General features: G+C 49.1%; 2 protein-coding genes across 6 annotated transcripts in view; one reads left to right on the top strand and one right to left on the bottom strand.

The window, feature by feature from the left end:
- Nucleotides 1-14,124, top strand: part of LOC122373301 (putative ferric-chelate reductase 1 homolog) — a 28,693-nt gene extending 14,569 nt beyond the window's left edge. For both annotated transcript variants that reach the window (XM_043351237.1, XM_043351238.1), the window contains 10 exons: nt 1,748-1,895; nt 2,892-3,179; nt 5,436-5,486; nt 6,663-6,905; nt 9,311-9,421; nt 9,803-9,956; nt 11,458-11,847; nt 12,366-12,595; nt 12,873-12,995; nt 13,429-14,124. In XM_043351237.1, the coding sequence (XP_043207172.1) occupies nt 1,748-1,895; nt 2,892-3,179; nt 5,436-5,486; nt 6,663-6,905; nt 9,311-9,421; nt 9,803-9,956; nt 11,458-11,847; nt 12,366-12,595; nt 12,873-12,995; nt 13,429-13,545 (1,855 nt within the window). In that variant the 3' untranslated portion in view covers nt 13,546-14,124. The remainder of the gene's footprint in view (nt 1-1,747; nt 1,896-2,891; nt 3,180-5,435; nt 5,487-6,662; nt 6,906-9,310; nt 9,422-9,802; nt 9,957-11,457; nt 11,848-12,365; nt 12,596-12,872; nt 12,996-13,428) is intronic.
- A 141-nt stretch (nt 14,125-14,265) lies between these two features.
- LOC122373300 (ran-binding protein 3-like) lies at nt 14,266-24,506 on the bottom strand. Of its 4 annotated transcripts, none has more exons than XM_043351233.1 (10): nt 24,451-24,506; nt 22,959-23,002; nt 22,745-22,808; nt 22,145-22,267; nt 19,283-19,591; nt 18,554-18,734; nt 17,508-17,838; nt 17,017-17,187; nt 16,085-16,177; nt 14,266-15,712 (listed from the first exon to the last, which is right to left on the bottom strand). In XM_043351233.1, exons 1-10 carry the CDS (start codon nt 24,497-24,499, stop codon nt 15,566-15,568), a joined length of 1,512 nt encoding a protein of 503 aa, XP_043207168.1. In that variant the 5' UTR covers nt 24,500-24,506; the 3' UTR covers nt 14,266-15,565. The 4 variants fall into 4 exon arrangements, with proteins under 4 accessions (XP_043207168.1, XP_043207169.1, XP_043207170.1 ...); XM_043351234.1 differs by lacking the exon at nt 24,451-24,506 and adding an exon at nt 24,151-24,384; XM_043351235.1 differs by lacking the exon at nt 24,451-24,506 and adding an exon at nt 24,217-24,384.
- Between the last annotated feature and the right edge of the window lie 2,944 nt (nt 24,507-27,450).

The following is a 27,450-nucleotide window of genomic DNA, read 5'->3' as shown; positions in this document are numbered from 1 at the left end:
ACTTTCATTTTATCTTGAGCGTTTTTGGAATGGGCCGGATGAATTCGTCATCAAACTGGTAAGGGATTTCGTTTGAAGACCACCGATATTTAATATTATGATGGTCTTCAAACGAATTTGCTGGCAAATTCGATGACTGGATTGGGCGGCGTAGGATCTGCTGGTCAACTGACTATGGGTTGATTAGGGCCTAGTTGGGCCCCTAGTTTTGACCTAGTTTGAGCTTCATTCGTTAAGTAGGAACAAGACGATGCTTCTTTTGACCATCGTCACTAAACAAGCCGCCCTCGTTTTGACATTGTTTTTCGTTATTATTGTTACTAGGTACTTTGTTATCATACACAGCATTAACGAGGACCTGCTTCCAAAACAAGGCAGAAACGCTCCAGATATTTTTGGGACGTGGTAAAAACTAACCGACACCTGGTAACTGTCATCTGACAAACACAAAACAAGCCAGGGGCTCGCAGCGTGTGTCAAAAGTAGGATGCAAAACTAGTCTGTACCCCCGACATTTAGCGTTGAGAATCATTTGACGAGGGGCTAGTCAATATTTTTTACAGTGTGTACTGTGCAATTACACCGCTAACGGTGTCAATATTTTTCTGTGTGTGAAACACGGTCTGATTTGAATATTGTGTCAATGAAATCATGTTCATATAGTACAACTTTGTAAAAGTAATTTACGTTTGTAAGAAGTTAAGCAGACAATCAATGTTCACGACAACTTTGGATATTTTGCCGCTGCTTATATATATCAAAGTAGAAAATATTTTCTGATGTAGTAGCACAAATATCAAACTACACAGAAGAGAATCAGTGTCACAACTTCGAAAGGAAATGACATTGTTCTATCTGTCCACGATACCGACCACGAGCAGCATTTTTCCTGAACTGTCATAGAGTAATGCAGCCAATTTTTCCTACATTTCTGCGTTCTTTGACGAGCTTTGCGCCTTTCCCCTCTATTTCTCGTTGTTTTATCTGCCTATTTTCCTGGGCGTTGTTCCCATGTTGGCTGGGCCCGTCCGATATCCCCACGGTGACCTATATAATCCAATCAAGGTCTCTGGCTCACCACGCCCACCTCAGGCCACCGACAGACCCCGAGGGACCCATAGCGGCGCAGTAGGGGGACAGGCGTGCAGGCGACAGAGTACTGCACCGTTAGAACGTGCATAGAGCCCCAACGGTCCAGACAGCAGTCCCAAAGAAGCACAGCTTGTTTCACATGATCGGTTTGTTATTATTTTAATCCAAAAATAGGAGACCTTTGTTCCGTCATAGATAGCTCAGAATATTTGATGTGATAGGTCATTGCTGTAACGTCATTGCTGATCTACATGTGTGTAAATGGTCATTGTATATCAAGTAAAAGGCTCTCTCAATGGAGCAATGTGGCTTTAATTTTTGACATGTATCCAATGGCCTCTCATTAGTTTTGTTTGATATTGCTCTCGTGCTTCTAGCTTTCCGACGTTCGCAAGAGTTTCGGCTTGAATTGTATTTGATATATATGATAACAGCACTTGAAAGTAAAATCGACCTCTACCGCGAAGTAGACCGTGAACCATGGGCCGTAAAGTGACCTCTGTAATGTAACCTTTGTATGTACCCATAACAACCAGCTGCTTCGTCCTTCTTCTTTCGTTACCTCTGTACTGATGATGACGCCCTGCCATGTCCTGTGGTGACGACCGAATGAACATCCACTGTAACCGATGTCACCCCGCTGTGTTGTCCTCAGGTTGATGGTCAACCTGAAGCGAGGCCAGCTGCTGCCCTTCAAGGGGTTCTTTGTTCAGGCTCGAAGGGTACGAGACCCGAATCTGCCGGCGGTTGGACGCTTCTACACCAAGCAGCACGCCCTTGTTCGCTGTGGATCCACTCTAGCCGTGAGTAGAACGTCCGCAGTCCATCATAGGTCGGATAGGTAGCAGAGGGTCCACTCCGGCCATGAATACAACGTCCGCAGTCTACCATGGGCCGGATAGGTAGCAGAGGGTCCACGCCGGGCATGAACATATCAGGGGGAGAGGGCTGACCGTCAGGGGCAAGGGGAGACCACTGATTCTGAGAAACGTGGGAGGATATCATGCGTTATGACAGAATTAGAAGGGGTGAGTGGGCGGCTGGCTTTGGTGGGAATGATTGTCTCGCCAGCTCGTTGGAGCGATAGGTATGGTCCGAACCCCCTTCACATCGGTCACCTGTCCTAGAATGCTCAGAGGGAGGGCAGCTGTGACGTCGTTCTGAATTAGTCATGTGACACCCCGCTCTGTATGTAGCTCAGTTGCAAAAGCATCTTGCCCCCGGCACGATGGTTTAGAACCCGGATTCGAGTCGCTATATGGCGATTGATTTAGGAGATGTCGTAGACAGGAAGAGAAAGAAGAGGGTGCTTGGAATGGATGAAAGGAGAAAGGTGTAGGGAGGGAGGCCGGGATTTTGACGTCACCCTTAGCGCTGTCACGTGTCAGGAGCGACTGCCCCGGGTTGTGAGTCACCCGGATCAAGTGTCCGGGTGCCGGCCGGTGCGGTAAAGGGGAAAGGTCACCAGCGACCACTCATTGGCCTGCGGTGTCGGTGGACTGGGGTGGCCGGCTTTAGCGCCCGGTATTAGAGACAGATGCCTTCTACTTTGCGTTATGTTTCGATGGAACATCTGAAAAATTTAATTATGAACTTTGGTGTACCGTATTATTCATAAGAGCAAAGCGATGGCGTTATGCTCATTTGTATTAAAATAGTGCGATCTACATAGGTGATTCAATCACAAGTTTATTCGAATTTCACATTTTCCCTAAATTTATTCCAATAAATCTGTAAATTAAACCAATTCATCCTCAGTTTACCGGCTCCCTCACCATACCTCGTTCTGTATTTGGCAGAGTTCGATCACACACGCGGACGGCAAGCCGAAGGACGAGGTGACGCTACTCTGGGAGTCGCCGGACGACCTGGACGAGGACGTAGAGTTCCGCGTCACTATGGTGCAGAACTTCCAGACGTTCTGGGTGGGCGGTCGCTCGGAGCCGGTTCGGGTCAGTGCCAGCGGCCGCGAGCCGCCGCAGCCGGCCGCCGCCGCCGCCGCCGCCGCCCCCGCCCCGGCCGCCACCACCGCCGCCCCAGAACCGGAGGAAGACGAGGAGCACGACATGACCGATATTCTGGTCGGGGTGAGTAAATGTATGTATGTATGTATGCATTGATCTATAATCCATCCACTGAACATGGTTTTTCAGGACTAGCGTCTTATACAGAGAAGAAGAACGGCAGGGCAGGAATAAAATGAGACGACAGCAGTTGATCATGAGCGAGGCGGGATACAAGTGAAGTACAATGGATGAAATAATACAATAAAAATACACCGTACGAACTATGATAAACTAGAACGTTGGGAGGGTAAAAGGGTGATACAAGTTTACTTAAACACCGGAATAAAACAATGCACACCAAAATCTAAGGCATCGCAGTGTGTAAATGCGTCCGCACGTTAGATGATAGATGCAAAGCATAGCTGTCATTTGCTCCAATGAACGAGCTACAGCCAAAGCTTTAAGCTACAGTCGGAACTTGGTTTACCTCCTTGTTAGAGACCAAGCTGTTCAAATGATTTGCTTTCATCCCCCACCATATCATATTTCCTTTGTCATGCCTTGTTCACGTAAATGGCGGTCTTAGGCATCAATCTTTTTTTTTTAGTACCTACGCTCTGTTTATTTGACCGAGCGCCGATCCCAGCAGTCTACCTGTGCTGACAACATCTGTCTGCTGCGCCCCGAAACTCCAGTAACTGAAAGCTCACATCAAACCAGGAAACTGAACACCGTATTATCTGCACATGGCATACCAGTCGCGCGAGCGAACTTCAGATCCGTTCCTGTCTGACTCGTGCTGGGCGCTGGAAACCATTTACCTCGATTTTATCTGCTCGGCGATCGGTGGCCAGACACGGTATGGTATCCATGTGGTGAAATAGAATTGTTCTCATTCACGCTCCATCTAAAAATGCAGCGGTACTTTTTAGGCGCCGTTTGTTTTCTATAACTTCATCATTTACACTGATATAGGTTTGTTGGCGTATTTACGACACATATCCATCAGTCTTTCTACATTATAACCATCGGCATCTTTTGTCTGTTTTTTCTTCTTTGGAAGGTTACTTGTATTGCCTTAGGCCTGGACTCCACACTAAGAATTGCATTGGCTTCGAATGTCTCCATGGATATACCAGCTGAAAGTATCCGTGCACTGGGTCTGCGATATAAACTGAAATCGGACTTTAGACATACGCATGTTTGCACGAGTGGCATAATAAACATGTGCGTCCCTCTAGTCTCAGACCTTGTTCACTACGGCCATATCATGATGTTTGAGATTAGAGATGTCAATCGGATACCAACTTTTTGGTATACCGATACCAAACCAATACCAACTTGGTATTTGGTATTTCAATATCCTAATGTTTTTGGTATTTTATTGGTATGAAGAACACTCCCCAATGAGAGACTGAGAGTTAAGTAAAAAGTTGGTATTACTTGTCTTATTGCCGAGTTGGTTCGATTTCGGTATGTTCCCATGGCTTTGGTTGGTAGGTATTTGGTTTGGTATCGGTATTCCGATTTTCTGCAATTGACATCACTATTTGAGATAGTCGTTTTACCCACTACATGGGCCACATAAAAATAGGTGCCTTGTCCACATCGATCATTTTTATGCTTTAATGAAAAGCTGCCCAAATTATTTTACTATTTGATATATTCGTACATTCTGCAATGTGTGCATTGAATGTGCATCTGGATTCAATGCACTCATGCATGAATTCGATAAGACCAATTTATTTTTAAAACATTCATCACAATTCAGAACCTTCATTTTAACGTTTTGATCCAGGCCTTTGTTTGGCTCTCAACACCTTTCTACTGACATATATCATAATTTATCCCTGTCATAGCCCCAAGTTTCCTCACATAGGTACTCACATAGGGACGGTACTTGCATACCGTCCCTATTCCGAACTGGATGTGCAAACATGTGGGATTCTGTCCCACCAGCCTCGTATCAAACGACGCTGTGTCGCCTCTTTCACTGGGCTGCCGGCTCACCACGTCACCGCAGTTTTCCCACGAGCACTTACCCGATCACAGACGGTTGCTCAAACCCACCGGCCACCGCTCTCTTTCCCTGTACAACTGGCGACTATTTCCGCAATTTCACCGCGATATGATGTTTCCGTTGTGTCCGACAATGCAGTGTTCATGTATGTCGTTGATCATGCTTCTGAAGAACATTTACTTGAAAGTCTGGTCTCAGACTGGAATGTCGTGGTACTCGATGCTCAAATGTGTGGAAGGTGAGTTGATGGTCCCATCCCATCCCATGATGGCTCAGTGCTCACAATGTGGTGACTCCAGATTGCTCCTCTGTTTCAGTCTCGGCGAAAACGGCCTGGACGGACCACCACAGAGGCACCCTGCACAGAGGTAAGGGACCAAACGGGTGCCGATTTTTTGCAGGGGGCTGACTGCTGACAGCTCAACTGATCAACGATCACCGAACGTTGACCTTTGGCAGGCCGCTAACCAGTAACCACTGATATCGAAATGCTGGTTATCGAGTTGGTGGTGTACTCAATAGTAGGCGCTTTTGGGGACAAACTCTTACCGCAGACAGATACTGCATTAGAGGACGACCACCGAATGCCATAGTAGGCCAGTCGTTATATCCATTGGTCTCTGACCAATGACCATTAGCTGCTGGCCCGTTTCATGGATACATACTGCTGAAATAGGTGGAACCTGGAAATGCATATGAAAAGGAAAGAAGTTAGATTACATAAGATGCATGAATATTACCGTCTCAACCAACATACGTAAATACGTTTTACCTATGTGTGATCAAACGGGGAAATCATGCCAAAGAACAGCGCCCGGAACTTCTGGAAAACGCCTAGATCTCACCTATGTTCCTGTTGTAGACATGCAACTTTAGCTGAATCAAGCGTCTCGACTGTGCATGTGACGATAATATGAAATTGTGGAGCGCAGAGGGCTGTGGCGTATTACAATCGTTATACTTTCACTTCACAGCGTCGGCATATGAATGCTACATGGTGTGGGAGCAGCCGTGGCCAGCCTTCGGTCAGTCATTAGACAGTGGCTACTGCTAGTTTTTTATATTGGTTCTGGCCATGTATTCACGAGTGTGTCTCTGTCTGCGTGGAGTCGACCTATCATCGATCTCAAATTCAGCCTAACAAGTTTGTTTGGTTTACCTTTCGTGAATCTGGTGACGCTTCTAAGAACCCACCGGCTTCGAATCGGTACTACGAGTATGTAGCAACTCCCGCCGATAAGTCATTTCTTATGCGGCTCGGTGCACTATTTGTTGCTAAATACCTATCGTTTGTCGATTTGTACCTAACGTATCGTGTCGTATCGTACATATCGTAGAATGTAGATTGCTGTTATTTTCCAGGTAATTCTCTTCATTATGGCAGCAAGGGCACCCAACTCAGGAGCTCAATGTAGCGTTAACACTTCAACTGAGTCGCTTCCCACAGGATTGTTGGGAGCCAACCACCGCAGCCTCCTACCAGTTGTAATACAATTAGTATGATTTACTTCATTTACTGACTTACTTTCTGATCCACTCCACAGAACTGCGAGCAGCCCACCACCTCAGCCGCCCTGTCCAGTCGGAGCGGCATCGGCTCCGTGTTCGACGACTGCCTGCTCAGCAAGGGCTGCTTCGCGCGCACTGCCGGCTGCATTCAGGAGCGCAACTGCGATCTGATGGTGACGTACCGGCGACTGCGCAGCGGCCAGTTCCGAATGCAGCTGTTCGGACGCTACCAGCCGGGACGGTACCTGGCCGTGGGACTGTCCGACGATAGAGCAATGGTGAGTGTCCAGTGTCCACTGTCTGTTATACCAGCCGGGACGGTACCTGGCCGTGGGACTGTCCGACGATAGGGCAATGGTGAGTGTCCACTGTCCACTGTCCGTTATACCAGCCGGGACGGTACCTGGCCGTGGGACTCTCCGACGATAGAGCAATGGTGAGTGTCCACTGTCCGACGACAGAGCAATGGTGAGTGTCCACTGTCCGACGATAGAGCAATGGTGAGTGTCCACTGTCCGACGACAGAGCAATGGTGAGTGTCCACTGTCCGACGATAGAGCAATGGTGAGTGTCCACTGTCCGACGATAGAGCAATGGTGAGTGTCCACTGTCCGACGATAGAGCAATGGTGAGTGTTCACTGTCCGACAATAGAGCAATGGTGAGTGTCCAGCCTGTCCACCACCAGCCGGGACGGTACCTGGCGGTGGGACTGTCCGACGATAGAGCAATGGTGAGTGTCCACTGTCCGACGATAGAGCAATGGTGAGTGTCCACTGTCCGACGACAGAGCAATGGTGAGTGTCCACTGTCCGACGATAGAGCAATGGTGAGTGTCCACTGTCCGACGACAGAGCAATGGTGAGTGTCCACTGTCCGACGATAGAGCAATGGTGAGTGTCCACTGTCCGACGACAGAGCAATGGTGAGTGTCCACTGTCCGACGATAGAGCAATGGTGAGTGTCCACTGTCCGACGATAGAGCAATGGTGAGTGTCCACTGTCCGACGATAGAGCAATGGTGAGTGTCCACTGTCCGACGATAGAGCAATGGTGAGTGTCCACTGTCCGACGGCGGGGCAATGATGAGTGTCCACTGTACGATTACAGGGCAATGGCGAGTGTCTTAGGCGGTCTACCGGAGAACAACCGTAGGTGTCCTCCAGAAAGGATATGTTGCCAGTCCTCGGATAGGGCAACGGTAACTAGTGTTTGTCTAGCTGTTGAGATATTTATAGTGAAGCCAGTGCGGGAGGGGAGGAGTTAGTGCTCGCTGGGCTATATGTAGGAGTGTCCCCCCGACCGTTGACGGGGTTGTGGCGATTGTCCGGCCGGTTCGTAGTCACGATGGTTGCCGTGAGTGTCGTGAAGACGGCGGTGACAATGGCGATATCACGCGGCGGCTCTAATCGTGAGTTCACGGTTCCCGGAAGGATGATACCATCTCACGGAGATCGTTAGGGGAGAGAAGGTGATAAGGAGAAACGAAACAATTGGAGGGCATCCACTGCCGGGATTTCTGGCCCATTTGGGTCAAGGATTATTTTTACTTGATTATTTTTGTCTTACCTGCACTGGAAAGTATTTGTGAGCATCGTATACTTTTATTGTAAGTTTTACCACATTCGATATCTTTACTTCATATTGCTTTTGACGCTTTTCGGTACCATACATGTAAATGATGTCGTCAAAGATCGACGTTCAGCTTCTGCTTACATTTTGATCGATTTTTTTTTATCAAGTGTTTTATTTATATAGAATCGTTCGAAGTTGTGGTGCAGGGTTGCTGTTTACTCATGACCATTGAACTTCGCCTCACAATCCCTCCGGGCTCCATCCCGGTCGTTTCGTGCCGTCTCACCTAGAGACAGGTGTGGGAACGTTCCAACGAACGGACGAACGGTCTGAGACGACCTTCAGGCAGTGCGCCCAGCTCCCCTGTTCCCTCTCGGCTCTACCGGCTCTATTTGATCGCTGCCTCTTTCACTTCTTCCCTGTCTGACTCGCGTGCCATCAGCCACAGATCTTGATTATTTTTAACGGTTGCTTATTTTTATGCAACAAAGGTCTGAGCTGAAACCATGTTCCTCACCATATCCTGGCAACAAAAAAGTTCGTAACTGCTTCTAACTGCTGGTGGATTTTTATACTGTCATGAAATAATTTTAAACATAAGCCTTTCGCCTCGCTTCGGAGGCTCCTGTTTTTTTCCTGTTCGAATCAGCCCACCAGATTAAGAAACGCCCCATCCCATTTTCGGCTCGGGCTGGACAGGAAGTGCTCAGCTGGGTCACGTGATCTGCAGTCTCGTGACGGTGCTTGTGTGGGGTGCCGCGTCCTCTCCTTACCTGGGGGTGGTGTGTGTTTTGTGAGAGCGACTGCCTCTGCTGCCGCTGGCCTCGGGAAATCCGCCGGCCTTCGTGGGCCGCACAGCTGTGTCCACTTCACGCGCTGCCCTCTCGTTATTTGGAGACTCTTGGAGGCAATTAAAAGATGCTTGCAGGGAAACTTTGATACGACACTTTTGTTCATGCTGTCGTTAGATTGAAACCTGATTTGAATTACGAGTTTGTACTCGTAAGTTTTGTAATTGTCAGTGTACGCTTTGTTCTTTTTTAGGTAGTGTTCAGATGAGCTTGTTGCGAGCTTGTTAACCTGAATATTGCCTTTGTATCGTTTTCCAGGGAGATGATGCTGTTATTTATTGCGCCAGTACGAACGACGGACGGTTCCAGATTCTGCACGCCTACAACTTCGGACACGAGTCTTCCATTCCCATACGGGCCTCCTCAAAAGTGAGTTCTCTGCGAATGAGGCTGTTCTATCTTTGTTTCAGCTGCCAGTGTTGTGTGGACAGTAATATCCTTCGTGCCTAGTTGCCGTCTTGATATAGCACATGTTGACGGTAGGGTGGTTCTAGACCATCTCTTAATCGGAGAGGCGTGATATTTGACCGTATCGTCTCGATAAAGTGGGACTTGGGAAAATGACGAATGCCCACTTCTCACTTTAATTAATAAGGAGTTTTGTAGCATTGCGGACCGTGTTATATCTTTCTTTCGACTCGAGAAACTGTGTGAGCAGTTGCACTTGCCAGCGATAAGTGCTGCTGTGTATTTCCTGCCTGGTGTGCCCCCCCCCCCCCTAACTGCACCGTGTGACTCGCCCCCCCGCAGGAGGGACCGCTGGTCAGTGACGTCACCAGCCAATACCGGGACGGCCTGCTGATCTGCGAGTTTACCCACTCGGCCCGCTTCACCATCCGTGGCCAGGACTTTGACTTGGGCAAGGACGGCCTACACCTGATGATAGCCTCCGGAACCACCTCTGGTAAGACGTCACCACGGTCACTCATCGGTATCGGTGGTGTGGTGCTGAGCTCTGGTGATTGATTATTCATGCCGGTAATTGGTGACTTAGATCAATTACATTTTTGGTGAATTTAGTGAACCTTAGCATCTCGTAGGTATCAGCCGGGTACAACATTATATCAAGATTAGGATAGCCGTGAGCTAGATGACAAATTGTTCGATCTCTCAGTCGTCGTTCCAAACGCCATTTAGCCTGACTCCTGGCGCTGGTCAATCTCCTCCGTTAACCCGCGCCCCAGTGGCGGTCTCGGCCAACTTCGCCCTAGTGAGGGGGGGCATATGTTACCACCCACCTCTAACTCAAAAACTAAGAGGGCTAGAAAGACGCGGTAAAAAGCAGTCGATAGCTCTCAATGCGTACATTTGAAAGTATTTCGGTCATTTTTCACCTTAGAGCAATATTGGGGTCACCAGAGGTCATCAAAGGTCAAAATTTGCCAATTGTCATTATATTTTTCAGAAAACATGCCGCTATCTCCGGAACTATGGTAGCTAGAAAAACGCATGGAACAGCAAACGATAGCTTGTGAACTCTTCTTTTGAAAAGGTCATAATCAATATTGACCTCAGGTCAACGGTTTAGCCTCCAGAGGGCAAAAACTCCAAAAATAGCTGTTTTTACGAAAAGTGTTTTTCGACAATAACTTTCGACTACAAAAAGCCACGACATTTCTATTGCCAGAATCGTGTTCCTCTCGCCGAGACGCGTCGAATGAACTATAATTTGACCTTGAAAGGTCAACTTGAAAATTTGACCTCAGGTCAAGGTCATGACCTGACCGGAAAAGGTCATGTTACATATCAGTCGATGCGTCTCAACAAGACAAACACAATGAGACCATCCCCAGCGTTCTATCTCGTTCCAATCGCGAGTTATTGGCAAAACACTGTTTGTAGCCTCAAGTGACCTCGGATGACCTGTCTAGAGGCTATCAGCAAAAATGACACCTTGGTCATCACGAGTGGACTAAATCATTGTGAGTCTGAAATATTTGGACTGTTCCGATGCGTACACACGGATCTAGAGGCATTTTCATTTTTCTCCATTGACTTGTAATGGTAAGGTCACGCCACTGACCTGACCTTAGGTCACGGATATAAAAAATCCGAGATATACAAATTGTAGGCGCCCATAACAGCATGCAATCCTACACGTTTAAAACCTTTCTGACAAACACTGCAGGCTGGACATGATTGCAAACTTTTTTTTTTGGCTTGGTCATTAACTTGACCTGGTGACCTGACCTGACATGACCTGGGGTCAAAAATTTCACACATTGTCCAAAATTGATGTACCAAAAGCTACCCCAAGCGGCGCGGCGCTACGCGCCGCGGTTTTTATTCACACGCAAAAAACGCGACAGGGTGGTAACATATCCCCCCCCCCCCCACTGGGGCGAAGGTGAACTTTAAGCTCCCTCTGAGGACACTCCCACCTGACCCTCTCTTCTCTTCCCCAGCGGACGTGGAGCGTCGGCCGCAGTACCACTTGGGCACCAAGCGAGTGACGGGCGCGCCCGTACCCCTCTCCTCGAGCGCGGGCGGCGCGCGGGTCTACGGCGCTGCTTCCGACTCGGGCACTCTGTACCGCGCCCACGGGGCACTCATGATAGTCGCCTGGCTTGGCACCGCCAGCCTGGGCATGATGCTGGCGCGCTACTTCAAACAGACCTGGGTGGGCCGAAAGGTGGCCGGCCTGGACCTGTGGTTCGTGGCGCACCGTAACCTGATGGTACTGACGGTGCTGTGCAGTCTGGCTGGCCTGGTGTGTATTCTGGTTCAACTGGAGGGCTGGACAAGTACACCGACCAGTGTGAACCCGCATCCACTGTTGGGAATCATCTGCATCGGTGAGAGAAGAGAGAGAGGGAGGGAGGGAGGGAGGGAGGGAGGGAGGGAGGGAGGGAGGGAGAGAGAGATAGAGAGAGAGAGGAGGAGAGAGAGATAGAGATAGAGAGAGAGAGAGAGAGAGAGAGAGAGAGAGAGAGAGAGAGAGAGAGAGAGAGAGAGAGAGAGAGAGAGAGAGAGAGAGAGAGAGAGAGAGAGAGAGAGAGAGAGAGAGAGAGAGAGAGAGAGAGAGAGAGAGAGAGAGAGAGAGAGAGAGAGAGGGAGATTGGGGGAAGGAGCGGGTAGCGAAACATAAATGTTAGGAGAAAGGTACAAAGGAGGGAGGAAGAAAACTCCCGGCAGAGATGAAGAGATGAGGATAGGGAAAGCATGAGAGACGAATGAGTTCGCCGAGGCACAATCACGTATCAAATTCAACAGGATATAGCTTTGTTGAACAACGCGGAAAATATTTCATTTTCCTTCCCTTGCACCGTGCACTGTGCTGATTTGGCTCTCTAACGTTCTCCCTCCGCTCCAGCGTTGGCGTTCGTCCAGCCGTTCATGGCACTATTCCGGTGTGCCCCGACGGCCTCCCGTCGGCCCGTCTTCAACTGGCTCCACTGGCTAGTGGGTTCGGCCGCCCATCTGCTCGGCATCATCACCATCTTCCTGGCGGTGACGCTGCCGGCCGCCCAGCTGCCCTTCTGGACGTACTGGGTGCTGGCCGCCTTCGTGGTGATGCACGTGGTAACCCACCTGGTGCTCTCGGTACGTCATAGCAGTGACGGGGTGGAGAAAGATAGAGGGCGGTAAAACATAGACATACCTAACACTGCCATATCCGGAATCCGGATACTATCTCGATTTGGTGCCTACGTCATTGTGCTGTTCTGCATAAAGGCTTTCCTGGAGGCTGATGCCCCTGCGGAAACTTTTACTAATTTATCACGATCTGAAGGCTTATCGCCCTTCCCTGTGTTTTCTTACCAACTCGTCACAGTTCACTATGACATTGCCCACTGACTGACCCTGTATGACATTTCAGACGCAGCAGTGCGCGGCGGACCGAGCCGCCCGTCAGAAGAACACCTCTGAGGCCTACAGCATGCGAGACATGGGCGCTAACGGCGTCAAAGGAGGCCCTTCCGGCGCGCAAGGAGACGCTCAGGTGAGGACCGGTCACTGGAGGTGGTCACACATTGGGTTAGAATGGAATGGAGGGTGTTCTTTAGTTTGACCACGCTTGGCCTGCGCGCTTATGACAGCGAGCGCCTGAATTTATGCTGTGCCGCACGGCTCAAAGTTTGATGCTTCTCTCAATAGATGGTGCTACTGATAAGCGCCTGAAGGTATACTGTGCCGCACGACATGAGTTGATATTCATGTTCAGAGATGGCGCCACTGTCGTCGCCCTTTCGCAAGGTGTAACGCACGTTAGTCACTGGGTCTTTGTCCCCGTTGTCAGATTTATCATCATATCCTTAATCCTGAGTCTTGAAAGTTTTGTTGACGGATGCGCCCTTTCAACAAACCTCTGCGCCACCGTCCACCACCGTGCAACCCATCCCTTGACTGACACTGACTGCTGCGCCGCTCGGCAGGGCTCGACGCTCCGCCGGCTGGTGCTGGCCGTCTACACGCTGGCCACGCTGACAGTGGTGATTCTACTGGTGGTGATGGTGACACTGGCTCCGGCCGACGCCTGGGGGCAGAGCTAGACGCGGCACCACATCCAGCGCGTCCTGAGGGCAGCTGAGAAAGAAGAGAGGTTTGGAGAGATAGGCCAAAGACAAGATGGACGGGGAAGGTGTACAAACCATCCGCTGCCGTAAGAGAGAGAGTATAACGCGGGTGCGAGACAATTTTACACCAGTCAGCAGGGTAGGCGGTGTGGATGAGTTTTTAAGGATTTTAGGCCGTATTTCAGAGTTCTGCGATGTTATGTAGAATGTCGGACCATGAGAGACCAGCTGCCGGAGGACTGCCGAGCTTTGTGAGTCCGCTGTGACGTGTCTTGATCGCGGATAGGGCGTCAATTTGCGGTGTTCTGAACGGTCTCATCAGGTGTGAGCGTTTCCAATGTGAGAGCAGTGAGTCGGAGTGTTGCGAGTTAGAGTGCTAGGATTTGGCGCCGAAATGTAGCAAGTTTTATACGGAGAGCGCCGGAGTGCGGGAGACGGCGAGAGCTTCCCGCGCCGCGAGGAAAGAGGCCGGGCAGGCTGCGCCGCTCCCGAGCTGGCATTGAAGTATTGTTCTGTAACGAGTGTGTCGCGGATGAATACAGTATCGAGAGCTTTTCCAGAGAGTTTGAAAATTGCACCATACCTTCCGCAATCTTATCAGCACCCTGACGGCTACACGTCCTAACCTAGCAAGAATCTTACCAGCACCAGTTGATGCGTTGTCTTCATGCATTGCGAGAACTAAACGAAGCAAAGTCAGTTCCAAATCGTTTATTGTATTTACAACACTAAAACACCGCTCAGCTCACTCACTCAGCTCGTAGCCAGTAGCCTCCGCGGTCGGCCGGCCCTGGGGACCGACCGACAGCGCACTCTATTCCTCTCAGCACACACATCTGACCAAGACAGTGGCATCTGCCCGGCCGGCCGAACAGACCGCAATTCTAGAGCGCTGGCCAGTCCAGGGAAAAGCACTGCTGTCACACGCACAAGTACACACAAAGAGCACATACACACAGACAGAGCGCACGCTCGCATACACCTACACATATATCCACAATCATACCGACATCAAGTAGACCGCTGGTTGTGACATACCACACATGGAAAAGCGGCGAGCGATGCACCGCCCACACAAGCTAGCTCTGTCGGTCCAGCACATTGATACGTAAGGTGACCACTAGACTCATCTTCGGCGTTTGCTCAATTCTGACGCGATCTATTCAGCAAGTCCAGTCCAGTCCGCACGGAAAGGTTCCGTGAGCGAATCGGTTTCAGTCACTGCGGGTCAGAAAACTCTGTTCGGAGTCACTCAGCGTACTACTTCTGACAGTGGCACCGTTTGTCCGATACTCAAGCGTTCTTGTTCACTAAAGTGGCAATGTAGGGCCGTCATCTGGCACGGATAAGTTCCAGCTTGGCGGCCACGACTGTGGCACTGTAGGACAGATGGATGTCCGGTGATCGGGTGTGATGACTGACGGGCCAGCGCATAGTGAGGCCCGCGCAGCTCAGTGGAGCTTTGTCACCGGTATAACTGTCTTTGCGCCACAGTCATCAGCCCAGACATTGCCACAGTCACTGTCTTTGACACTGTCACAATCACTGATACTGCCACTATCATCACCGTCAGTGTCACTGAGGTGTCGCCACTGTCACTTTCCGCGGGTCTTATACCCCGGCCACACCAGTACCAGTCCTGGCAAAAGCGACTCTCAGTCCACCACGACCCTGGCTCGTCTGAAGCATTTCTAGGATGTCGAACATAATCCGATACTCATCGAACTAAATCACAGTTGTCTCCCAATTAACGTCTGTCGTTCGGAGCCTAGGTCAAATGCACTCATACGCCGACTGAGCGTACTAAGCGTACCACACCAGCGTGTCTTTCTCCGTACAGACACAAGCTGGTACTCGGAAACACTCCGTAGTGGAAAGTCCACGCCAGTGCAGACATGTCCTGCCCACCCAGCCGACAGACGGACGCGGCCGCAGCCGCCGAGCCGGCCCGGCAGCTCAGAGGTCGACTTCCCTCGCTCCCCGGGTGCGCGGGAGCTCAGTTCTGGGAGGCGTCGCCCTCCTGTTGCCGAGCCTTCTTGGCGGCTGCCTCGGCATCGGAACCGTCGGCCGACTCGGCCGCTCGGAGACCGCTCAGTCGGTAGTCGAGCGCGTTAAACAGCAGCTCGGCGTCCTTGGTGCTGCTCTGAAAACACCACAGAAACAGCAGTCAGACATTCCGTACGACGCAGGAGCAGAGCATGAAAAGTTACAATAGATGATTCAATAATCTCCCCGGACCATTTCTTACTTGTGAATTATGATTCGCTTCAGTTTCCGATCAATGTTCACGAAAAGCGATCCAGGCTTCTTCCTTTCGATCGGAAAATTTACCGTCGGTACTACCCTTCAAAAAGGGTTCATGTCGGGAAACTGATTCGATTAAAGGCATTCAGTCTGAGTCAGTTCACGTCAGCTTCATAATCTAACAAGCAGCAAGGCCGTCCTCATCAAACACTTCATGTCATCTAACTAAACCCAATACAGTGATCGACCCGGACGCTGATCTCTATCTCACCTTGATGAGGAAAACCTTGACCTGGTCGTTATCCATGGCAGTGACTCGCACGTCTTTCTCGCTGGGTTTCTCCACACTCATCGCCGGCCAGATCTAACAGAACAGGCACATGGTAGCGGTTAGTTGACAGTCAAAGGGAGCGGACCCAGTATAATTGGCAACCATAGCTGCAGTTCGGTGACAGTGGAAAAATGAAACATCGACAACACTGGTGTGTCGTCGATGTCACACCAGCTTGGGTAGCGCAGTCTAAGCATCTGGCTAGTGTACAAATTGTGTACATGAAATAGCAGCAAATATTTAGTGTCACTTGGGTTCGACTGTTAGGTATGAAACGGCAGCTGATTTTATCAATCTCCCACCACCCATCACGACCCAATTTGAACAAGTGCGGTAAACCCAATTTGGGGTAAACTACCAAACTACCCTACACTACGTAACTATAGTCCGTTTTTCTTAAGTTCGACCCTCACTGTAATCATCTCTTTGAACACAGCACGAGAATTGCTAGCTGAATTACTTAGAAAACTGGCTGGCGCACATTGATTTCACAGACGATTAATTTTACTCAAAAATATTTCTTCCTGGCTCTTATTTCCCAGACTCCTAGCTCGTATTTGCCTTTATATACAACCCCACAGGGATAGACATTTTGTCAGAAATTATAACTGAACTGATCAATAGATCGCACGGCGTTTAACAAAACGGAATATCATCGGTGTTTAAAACTTGTTTGGAAAATATTATTAATTTCTGCAGTACAATGTGCGCTAACCAGTTTTCTAAGTAATTCAGCTAGCAATTCTCGTGCTATGTTCAGAAAGATGTTTACAGTGAGGGTCGAACTTAGAAAAAACGAACTATACAAAAACTACCCCCAAATTGAGTTCACCGCACTAATTGTAAAAAAAAATGGGCCCATGTGTACATACCTTAGTGTTGAGCACCAGTCGCAGGCTGCCCTGTGTCCGGAAGACGAGTCGCGACTGCAGCGGTCCGCCCCCGCCGGCCTCCTCCCGTCGATCGTTGAGCCGCAGCAGACCACGGCCCCGCTCCAGCCACGAGCAGTTCTCCTTGTTGAACGCGTACAGTTTACAGTTGATCTGGAAAGGACACAGCCGGAGTCAGAGCAGCCGATAAGTCACAAAGTATCGATGTCTGTCAGGCCTATCTAAAAAGAGAGCCTTTTCCTAGTTGCAACCCAGGATGCACACATTTACTGAAAGAATGTAGCTACTAAAAACCAGCTTAGCAGGTCCAAAAGTGTGTAGATGTGACTGAAACTTGGTTACGTTGATAGCTCGAATAGGTTGTAAGCCAGCGACCAAACGCCATGCATTTATGCCTCCCGAATAAAACGGCCCAGCTCAGAGGATCCTTGACAGCTCTCGCTGGTCTTCGCACCACCACCACAGTCACCCACCTGGAGCACGTTGCTCTCTTCCTCCTCTCCGGTGACCACCTCCACCTCATCGTACTTCCGTTTGGAGGTGCGCTGCTTCTCATACACGGCCGCCGACTCGCGCAGACTGAGGCCGGCCGCCGGCTGCGACGGTGGCGCCGCCTGGTCGCCGGCCGGCTCGCCGGTGGCGCCCTCAGCCGGCGGCTCGTCGCCGGACGAGGAGACGGCAGAGGCCGGCTCGGCGGCGGCCGCTGCCGCGTTGGTCACGCGGTCCTCGAGGTTCTGACCGAACACGAAGCCGCCGCCGGCGCCCGAAGACGAGGAGATGGACCCCGACTCGGTCTCCTCAGAGCTGTGAGGGAGGGGGAAGTTAGGTTAGTCAGAAGGTAACTGAAGAGTTGCTCTGAACTACTTACCCGCACGGATTAACGCCGCAGTCGGGCGCACTGCCTGCAGAATCAGTAGAATCCACCTCGAGTAGAAGCAAAATATGTGATTAGTGCATTCCACGCCCTTCACCATCGCTGGACACCTCCCGAACCTACTATACGACTTCAGTGCAGTGAATCTATGATTAGGGCACCTTCTTTCCTTTCACCGTTGCTCGGCGGTCGACTGTAGCGTTTCCCCGCCGTCGCTCGGCGGTCCCAGACTCACATGGGGACTCCTGTCACTGGAAAGTGCGTCTGTGTGTAGAGCCCCTCCCTCCCCTCACCGTCGCTCGGCGGTTTCCGGACTGTGAAGTGCCACAGTGAGATGCGTCTGTGTGTAGTCGCACCGTCACGACTGCGGGGTTTCCCTCATCGTCGCTCGGCCTTCTCCCGGACCGTGAGGTGCGTTTGCGTATAGAGTATCCCTCCCTTTCACTCAACGTCATCCGGCGGTCCACAGACCCACTAAACAACTCCTGAGCCCCGCTTCTCAACGTTGCTTGGCGACCGGCCGCAAGGATGAACCTACTTAAAAACCAATTTGAGGTGCGGCTGTGTGTAAAGTACCCCTCCGTTCCACTCGCCATCCCTGAGCGAGTTACTCGCCATCGCTCGCCAGCCAACTGACTCACTCACCGTCGCTCGGCGGCCGCCTGCAGTGTGAAGCCGTTGCTGCCACTGGTGCTGGTCACTGTCTCATTAACAGCCGGAGGGGCGGCGGCAGCGGCGGCAGCGGGGGCGGGCCGGCGGCTCGCCGTCTCCGTGGAGGCGCACTCGGGCGCCGCCGGGCTGTCCTCAGAGTCCTCCTCGGGTGCGGCTGTGGGGGGGGGGGGAGAAGGTACACCAGTTAGTCAGGGTTGTCTCCTGACGGTGCTAGATAAAAGGATCGAAAACTATAATGTCAGTGTATCCTCGGAAGCGGCTGGTGGAGCCCGGCACACATCCTGTAAAGGCATTGCTCAATGTTTGCATACACCTGTCAAGTCGGTAAGTCGAGGTTCCTTTACTGTCGAGGTTTCCTTACCTTACCGTCCTTCACCGTCGCTCAGCGGCCTCCTGGGCCCGCTATATGACGCCTCTGTGTAAGTTCAGTCTGTGTGTAGGGCCCCACCCCTTTACAATCCTTTACCTTTGCCTAACATTTACATAGGTACAATCAAATGTATTGACTGCTATGTGAAAGTACCGCTACCAACAGGCAGATAGCGTCATACTAACCTATAATTAGTCCATCTGATCCAGGCTACTGACAGACGTCTGCTGTTCAAAAACGTTCGCGTGCAGAAATGAAGCTTCAATGCTGCAACCACCCTCTATCTTTCGAGCCCTCTCCAACTCCCAGTCCCTTCCTTCTCCCGCACGTACCTTTGGCGGCGAACGGGTTGTTGAATTTGGGCGGATGTAGTGTGAACGTGCTGCCGCCGAGGCCGTTCGTCTCGGGCGTCTTCAGGCTGGCAGCGGGGACGGAGAGTGCCGACGGCCGCAGTACGGAGCGGCTCGAGGAGACGGCCGCCGCGCCGCCGCCGACACCGCCCAGCCGCGAGGGCGCCAGCACGCCGCCGGACAGCGGACGGTGCTCCGAGCTGTCCGCGGTACTGCGCACCACCGGCGCCGCCACGCGCGCGAACGGGTTACCGAGCCGAGAGGGCGCTAACACACTGCCGGCCGACCCGCCTGCCGGGGACGGAGAGACGGTCAGTGGTGGAACAAGTGTGTCAAATACGGCATAAATGACTTCTGGCTGTGCTTTTCGCTATGTGCACTAGTGAATACACGCGACCATCAGTAATCGGCAGCCGTCAGTAATCGCCACGCACTTTGTATGTGGATCGCTCTTAAATGTAAATACAATAAATACAAATATGTGGGAAGCAACATCTTCAAAATCCTCAGGGCGGTAGCTACAGAAATATATTGCTGATAGGCCACGACACATTCTGAGCTCCATTCCTTTACTTCAATCATGCACAAAACACACAAAACAGATGAAGAAGAGACCACGGATCACATAACGGATCGGCAACTCCCCCCCGCGACCTGTCTCCCCTGCCACCTGGTGGGCATTTAGGTGAACTATCTTCACTAAGGAAGCGGCCGGCCTCGTGCGTGTTGAGGGCGTCGTGTCGGAGCTAATTAAGTGATTTTTCTGCGGAACATGGTTTCTCAGCTAGCTTAGAAGATACCTATGGTATAAATGAGAATGGCAAGAATCGTTAGAGACAGGTTAAGTATTTGAGATTGTATCCTTTGTCATGAAAATCGTTGTTTTCATACCCACGTGGGCGACCTAGCGTCCATCGTGAAATGGGTAATTTTCCGATCGCTGTCATCTCTTACATATATTTCATGAGTATATTTTTGATAAATATTCATCTGCCGATTAAATTAAACCTGTAACTTTCACAAATATACTTGCATAAAGTAAAAACCCACGCCGGGCCGGTACACGGTACCAACCGCGCCGGGCCGAGGGTGTATGAACTATGAAACCCCCGCCCGCCCCCCCCCCCCCCTAACTCGGCTTCTGGGCCACGTAGCCACACGGGGTAAGCGGCATTCCAAAGAGCGTAAAAATAATGGCGGAAATACTTCAGTCATTTTTTAGGTCAGGTCAAAGGTCAGGTTACCAGAGGTCATTAAAGGCAAATTTTGTCTATTTCAACAGTTTTCGAAACACCCGACGCATAACTTGAGAACCAATAGAACTACAGCGCCGCGGAAAAGCGCATTCGATAGCTCTTTCACAGGTCTTTCTGAGTTTTATTCATAGATTTGACCTCAGGTCAACGGTGTAGCCTCCAGAGGGCAAAAACTCCAAAAATAGGCGTGTTTACGAAAAACGTTTTTTTCGGTAATAACTTTTGACTTAAACGAGCCACGACCTTACTTTTGCCAGCATCGTGTTCCTCTCGTCGAGACGCGTCGAATGAACTATACTCGTAGGTTGACCTTGAAAGGCCATTTTGAAAATTGTACGGCAGGCCAAGGTCATGACCTGACCGGAAAGGGTCATGCTGCATATCAGTCGATCCGTATCGTCGAGTTGAACACATCTGACGTGTTTTCATCGCTCTAGCACGTCTATCAAAAGTTATAGTAAAAGAAACTGCTGTTGACCGTTTTCATGCCACTGTTAACATGTAACCCGATGTTTGAGGGTGTTAAGAATGACCCGCCCAGACCAAATGAGACGCCTTTCAATTTGCTCTTATTGACTTATCATTAGTATTATATATATTATTAGCGGCGGGGAGGGTCGTATCGTGAAACAGGGGCCAAGGTCCACCTATAGTCTCGTTAATGGCCAGCTCGTTGGATTTGCTCCGATGTTATCTACTCCAACTGGTAGCCGGTGACCGTCTAGATAGGAACAGGGGATGAACTCGTACTATGGGCAGACGGATGAGGAAAGGTCTTCGTGTACCTGCGGCCAAAAACGACGTTAAAGTTGCGAGGACGTGCTTCTTGCTCATACAACTCAAGCATAACTAGAAACATTTGGATCATTATGCATGCTCCAGCTGATTAGGGAATGAAGTATGTAACATTTCCATGTTATGGTAACATTCCAGCTGTTAGAGAGACTCCGTAATTTAATCCATTCTTAACCTTTGTTTGTTTTTGTTTTGTTGGGTTAGGCCCTTTCGGTCCATTGAGACCATTGCAGAGCCGGAAGTTATAGGAATTGGGGTAAACATTGGTATGGACAGGCACCCTATAGAGTCACCGGGGCTGAGCCCGTCCGAATGGACAGACCGACCAGCCCCCCAAGCACTCTCTGCACCCGGCTACGGGTGTGCTCCTGCATGGGAGCAGTGGTGCGCTTCAAGGGAGCAGCCCGCATGAGATAAAGTTGCCTGTCCAGCCCGGATCAAGAGTTGCTGCGTGGAGGAAAAGGATTTGAACTTGATCTGAACATCCTGAGGATGGAAACGACGGACGGGTGTTGCGTTCACACCCGTTTCCCCGTGCCTTTTAACACTGGTTGCGGCGGGCGGCCGGCTCCCCTCCTTAGTGAAGATATCCGCGCCGCTAGATGGCAGCCCGCTCCGCGGGTACACCGATAACAAAGGGAATCGGGGAGAGTTGCCGATCCGTTAGGTGATCCGTGAAGAGACATAGCAGAGAAATAGCTCTCCATGGATCTGTGCGGTGGGTTCCAATGGTAATGCTGATCGCCAGCCCAGCTAGCAATCACAGAAAGCAGGCTGGTCAGCGGTCACTCACTGTTGGCGCTCTGGTGGTAGGGAGCCGCCGGGCGTGGCCTCAGCGGCGGCTGGGGCATGGCCGCCGCCTCATTTCGAGCCGAGCCGAGTCTCGAGTCAGAGTCCGACACCTCACTGTCTTTGTCTGCGGAGATAGAACAAAGACGGTTACAAAGAATAGAAAGAATAGAATTAATAGAACAAAGACGGTACGTGTGTTCGACGCTTCATAGCTCACTGTCAGTTTAGACTAGCATAATAATAAAAATTAGGGTCGAGACACTGCACTGTCTTGGAAAAGAAGAACAAATGGTGACCAAACTGAAACCTATGTTTGTTTACATGCTTCCCCCCATCCTGGTCTGAAAGCATTCACATGCTGAACATTATTCCCTGACAATTTTGATCACAACGGGCAAATCTTGAACCTTTTAGGATGTAAGAAACCTAAGGCTATGTGAAAGCTATTTTTATCTGTACATATTTTGGGGTGTTGTGAAAAAGCAAGTGCTGTGTCAACTGTCAACCCCTCTGCAGTCAAGAGCTGAAAGGGAGTATTCTACATGGAGGGCATCAGAGTTGGGCACACTGGATGTCTCATGACAGACTGCTGATATGTTACCTGTTGTACTGTGGTTGCTGCAGTCGCTGCTCTCTGGGGGATCTGTGAATCTGTCCATCGATTCCTGCAGGCAAGGGGTACATCTTGTGTAAAAACATATGGCCTATAATCATCATGGCATAAATACTTTGCACAAAGAAACACTACAAAACACTGAGCAACAATCAGTGTTTGTTTACACAAGAGTTTCAGACATGAATGATATTCATCTCACCTTATCTGACCCAGTAGACTGAGCCTTTGGTGTATCATTTGAATCTGAAACATAAAATTGGCAAATTACCAAAGCAAAAACCAAGACAATATGTAGGTAAATGTGTTTATTGTTTGATGTGGGTACATTCATGCAACTGAAAAACAATGAGTGTCAAATACATAACTGTCACAGAAAGACACTGCAATGGGACTTGAAATGTGTTAAATTGAATTATTGCATTAGCAGGCAGCGGATGAAGAATTGCATTTGACAATTCAAACAAAAGAATATTGATGCATAATTTGAAGTACCCAATGCACAAGTACCAACTCAATTCCTTTGACGAGAAGGAACTAACTGCATGAAACATTTCTTAAAGTGAGGTATACCAACGTTCTTCCAAAAAAGGATATTTGTATTGTTTGGGGTAAGTACCTAGGTACCTACCTAATATTTATGTTTGCATAATTAACAAATTAACAGTTGTTTAATACAACAAAAACATTTAATGATTAAAAAATGATGTCTTTAAAATTCAAGAGGACAAGCACATAATTTTCATGAAATCTTTGACACACTGATGATTAAGTGTACAAAAACGAAAAATTTTGTAGAACACCTGACCCTACCCAGCATGATAAAGACATGATGCTGATGACTGATGAGTGATGTCATATATTAGCCTCATGGGGTCAAAATAGGCATATGGCACCCTTAATAGCAATTAAAACCCTTGTTATCAATTGGATTGATAAGTGGCACGATTACGCAGCAGAAGCCACACAAAACATCAAACTTATTTAATAAATGACATTAATATATGTAAAAGTCAAACGAAACGTATTCCATACATTTTAAATAATTCATAAATCAGCAGATACTTTCAATACAATCAAAGAGAACAAAATATAATTAAAAAACAAACAATAGTTGTTACATGTTGATGTAACAATAACATGTGAAACTGAAACTCGCAATTGTTCCTATCTTTTAAGTGCACAATGAAAGAAACTGAAACAAAAGATACCATCTATTTAAACATTAGCGTAATTTGTGTAGCATTTCTCATCACCTGACAGTGTAAGCTCAAAATGCACATGTAAAAATTAAAATAATCAACCCAAACTTTCAATGCTTCACAATTGCAATCGCACCCATCCAGGCAGCTTTACACATATGTTTAGATCAAAAGCATGAGTTGGTGATTTACCTTGCTGCGACATGATTTCCTTAATCTAATTTCAGAAAATTTGACCACCAATGATATCTCAGTTACCGCGTATTAATTATTATTTTGATGTGAAAGACCCAAATCAGCTTTCAAAACACAATGCGCATATTACGAAATATCTGCGCAGTGTATGCCGCAATTCACTTTCAAGCAAATTTCATCAAACCCCGGAGTAATAAGCTCAAATTGGTAAGAGTTTCATATCAAATCTGGAATAGGACATCCTAATTAATCGAAAGAAACAAAATAAAATGCAAAAATAACACATAAAAGGCAAACCTCCGCTGTCAGCCATTTTGAATGACGTCAATGAAGTAGAGATGAACATCTATTGCAATTTGGAAATCTTTGTGGTTTTGCAAACAAAATATTAAATAAATGTTACCTGATTCTCGGATTCATTTAAATAACTTATTTCATTGAGGATCGTAAGCATCAAGTTGATCGTGCTAAAATAATCCAGATAAGTCACCTCTAGCACCTAGAGCTGCCATTTTTATTCATCTTCAGACACCGTCGCGACTCGCGATCATTCATACACTGCATGGTGTGTCATAAGTGGAAATAGCCGGTACGCCGTCTGGCAACCCGGCAGCCCGCCGCCATAGGGAAATTCATGCTTTTTGTCGCTTTTTCGCTCCTTATGAGTCACTTGATCTAATTAGAGCTTAACTAGGAACGAGGCGGGTCACTTGGACGTATTCGGGAGCCGAATACGGTGTTTTGGAGCCAATACCTGGGAAACCCTACCCGCCCAATGCGAGTTTTTAAGAGTCTGCATGCCCAAATTAACGTTGAGCGCGGCCGTTTTCGGTCGGTTTTCCGCGACCTTGTGGCGAAATCGCCTTATTTATTCAACCAGGGTGGGCTAATTCGCTTAACTAGGAATGAGGCGTTGAAGAGAATTATTCAAGGAATAGAGCTGTGCAAAAATATTCTTTGTATTGTTAAAACTGTATCCGCCCTCGAACGATAAATATTGTTGACACATCAGAAACACAGCCCCTGGAATGCGTTTGGACTTGGCTGGATCTAATATTAGCGAGTATCTGCTAATGCAGTTCCTTGGCTTACACAGTACGCACACAAGCATACATACTTCCTGCCGTTGGTTATTCCTCACTTGAATGAAAATTTTGCTATAATAACTATTCCAAGCAGTTAACAGGTTTTAGTGCAGTGCCAAGTCGGAACCGTTCAGCGCCGCTAGTCTCTCAGGCGGCGCGTATAGCGGCCGCCGCCGGCCGCCGCGCCGCCGCTCTGGCAGGGTGTTTGACTTCATATCTCTGTTGCTAGAAAAGTTGTGGACCGATTTACTTGATTCTTGCATGAAAAGATCCGCCATTCAATTCTTAGCAGATAACGAAAATTTGACGTCAATTGCACGATCCGCTGCCCATATTGTGGTACTGCCATCCATTGACAAGGCTGGCGAACTAAAGCCGGACGGCTATTTCCACTTTTGAAACACCATGAAAACAATTTAATTAATTTCAACCCAAGGCCGGTGAGTATTCCAGTGTTTCATGGGTGCCCCTATCCGCAACCATTTTAAAGGAAGGGTGCCACCTTTTGGACACAACGCAGTTTTTACAAGATTAGCCTCACATGAACCTAAAAACCGGCTTCACTTACCTATGCTCGAGACGGTCAGCATTGAATCCGCACGTGAAGTTATCATTTGCGAGTTTTGCTGCCAGCATTCGGGCAGGCAAAAATCTTCAGCACTATTTCCTCGTCGTGTTAAGGGTATTTTATAAAACATGAAATCAGCAAAGGTATGTATAAAAGTTATACTTTTGAAGCATGTTTTATCATTTTGAAAGGGTATATTTTTTCTTTATGGTATACACTTAAGTTTTAAAATTTTAATTGGGAAGTTTTTCTAGTAAGTTGCATGAAGGGTGAAGGGTTCCATAGATCTCTTAAGCATTGTAAAGGAAAAACCTTTACTCGACTTATTTGATGTTCTTTAACTGTTGGCAAATATGGCCAACAGTTACCTACTTGGTTACCTACAACCACGGTGACTATAAATACCAAGGCCATATAACCAGGTATGGTCATCAGGCTTTTTTTTACCGTCCCCCTACCGGGCCCGAATGACGTCACTGGGATGGTAACTCGCCGGCCGCCGTCCGTAGCCATTATGGAGGACGGACGTTTAAATACGTTTTCAGCGGATTTTAGTGCAGTTTTGATGTTCGATGCAAGGCAGAACGGTGTGATGTTTCCTCAGTGAAGCAAATCAGGACCAGCTGTTACTCGAACCAAAGATTTGGCGACATTATTGGGATCGGACCGAGCCAACGTGCGCCCCGCCGGTGATCCGGCCAGCACATCGGCGGCTCTCTCGTAGATGAAAATCGCCATAGTTTTGCGCCAGGCTTCGGAGTCAATGGATTTCTGGTGACTCTGACTCCAACCGCGACTTCCAAAAACCAACTCCGACTCCGACTCCGGGCTGGGTAATCAACTCCGACCGACTCTAACTCCGACTCCGCAGCCCTGCCAGATCTGCGGAGCGGCCAGGGCTGCGGAGTCGGAGTCGGAGTCGGTCGGAGTCGACAGTTGTGACCGGAGTCGGAGTCGGAGTCGACTTTAGAAACCCGAGCCGGAGTCGGAGTCGGAGTCACCGAAAATATGTCGACTCCGCAGCCCTGCTAGATCTGCGGAGTCGGAGTCGGGAGTTGGAGTCGGTCGGAGTCGACAATTCTGCCCGGAGTCGGAGTCGGAGCTGGTTTTTTAAAGCCGGAGTCGGAGTCGGAGTCGGAGTCGCCGAAAATCCATCGACTCCGCAGCCCTGGCGGAGCCGATGGATTTTCGGTGACCCCGACTCCGACTCGGTTTCCAAAATCGACTCCGAGTCCGGTCAGAACTGTCGACCCTGACTCCGACTCCGCAGCCCTGGTTTTGCGTCTATTTCGCCCCATAATTAAGAGAGGTGTGAACTGCACAAACCGAAATTGTACCGTAACACAAGTATATGTACACATTCCAAACTTCTGACTGGAACGAACCAAATGCGTACACAATATACCGGTTTATGTCATACCATAAATCGTAGTTATAAAAAAAACATATTGGACAGATTGGTAGAGGACAAATAAGGCACAAGTCTAATCTCTTGCGACTTGAGTAGGTACAATAAAATGCTCCGAACTGTCGGAAAGTTGTACAAGATGTCGCCTCTCCAAACACAATGTGCCGATTGACTCCGCGACAGCCAGGAACCGGGCTACATAACACGTGAAACAGAGCGGTGGCACCTCAGCACAG

This window comes from Amphibalanus amphitrite, unplaced genomic scaffold (genome assembly GCF_019059575.1).
Source record: "Amphibalanus amphitrite isolate SeventyFive unplaced genomic scaffold, NRLGWU_Aamphi_draft 001474F_arrow, whole genome shotgun sequence".
Classification (NCBI taxonomy): domain Eukaryota; kingdom Metazoa; phylum Arthropoda; class Thecostraca; order Balanomorpha; family Balanidae; genus Amphibalanus; species Amphibalanus amphitrite.
This window is presented reverse-complemented; position numbering and strand designations above follow the sequence as displayed.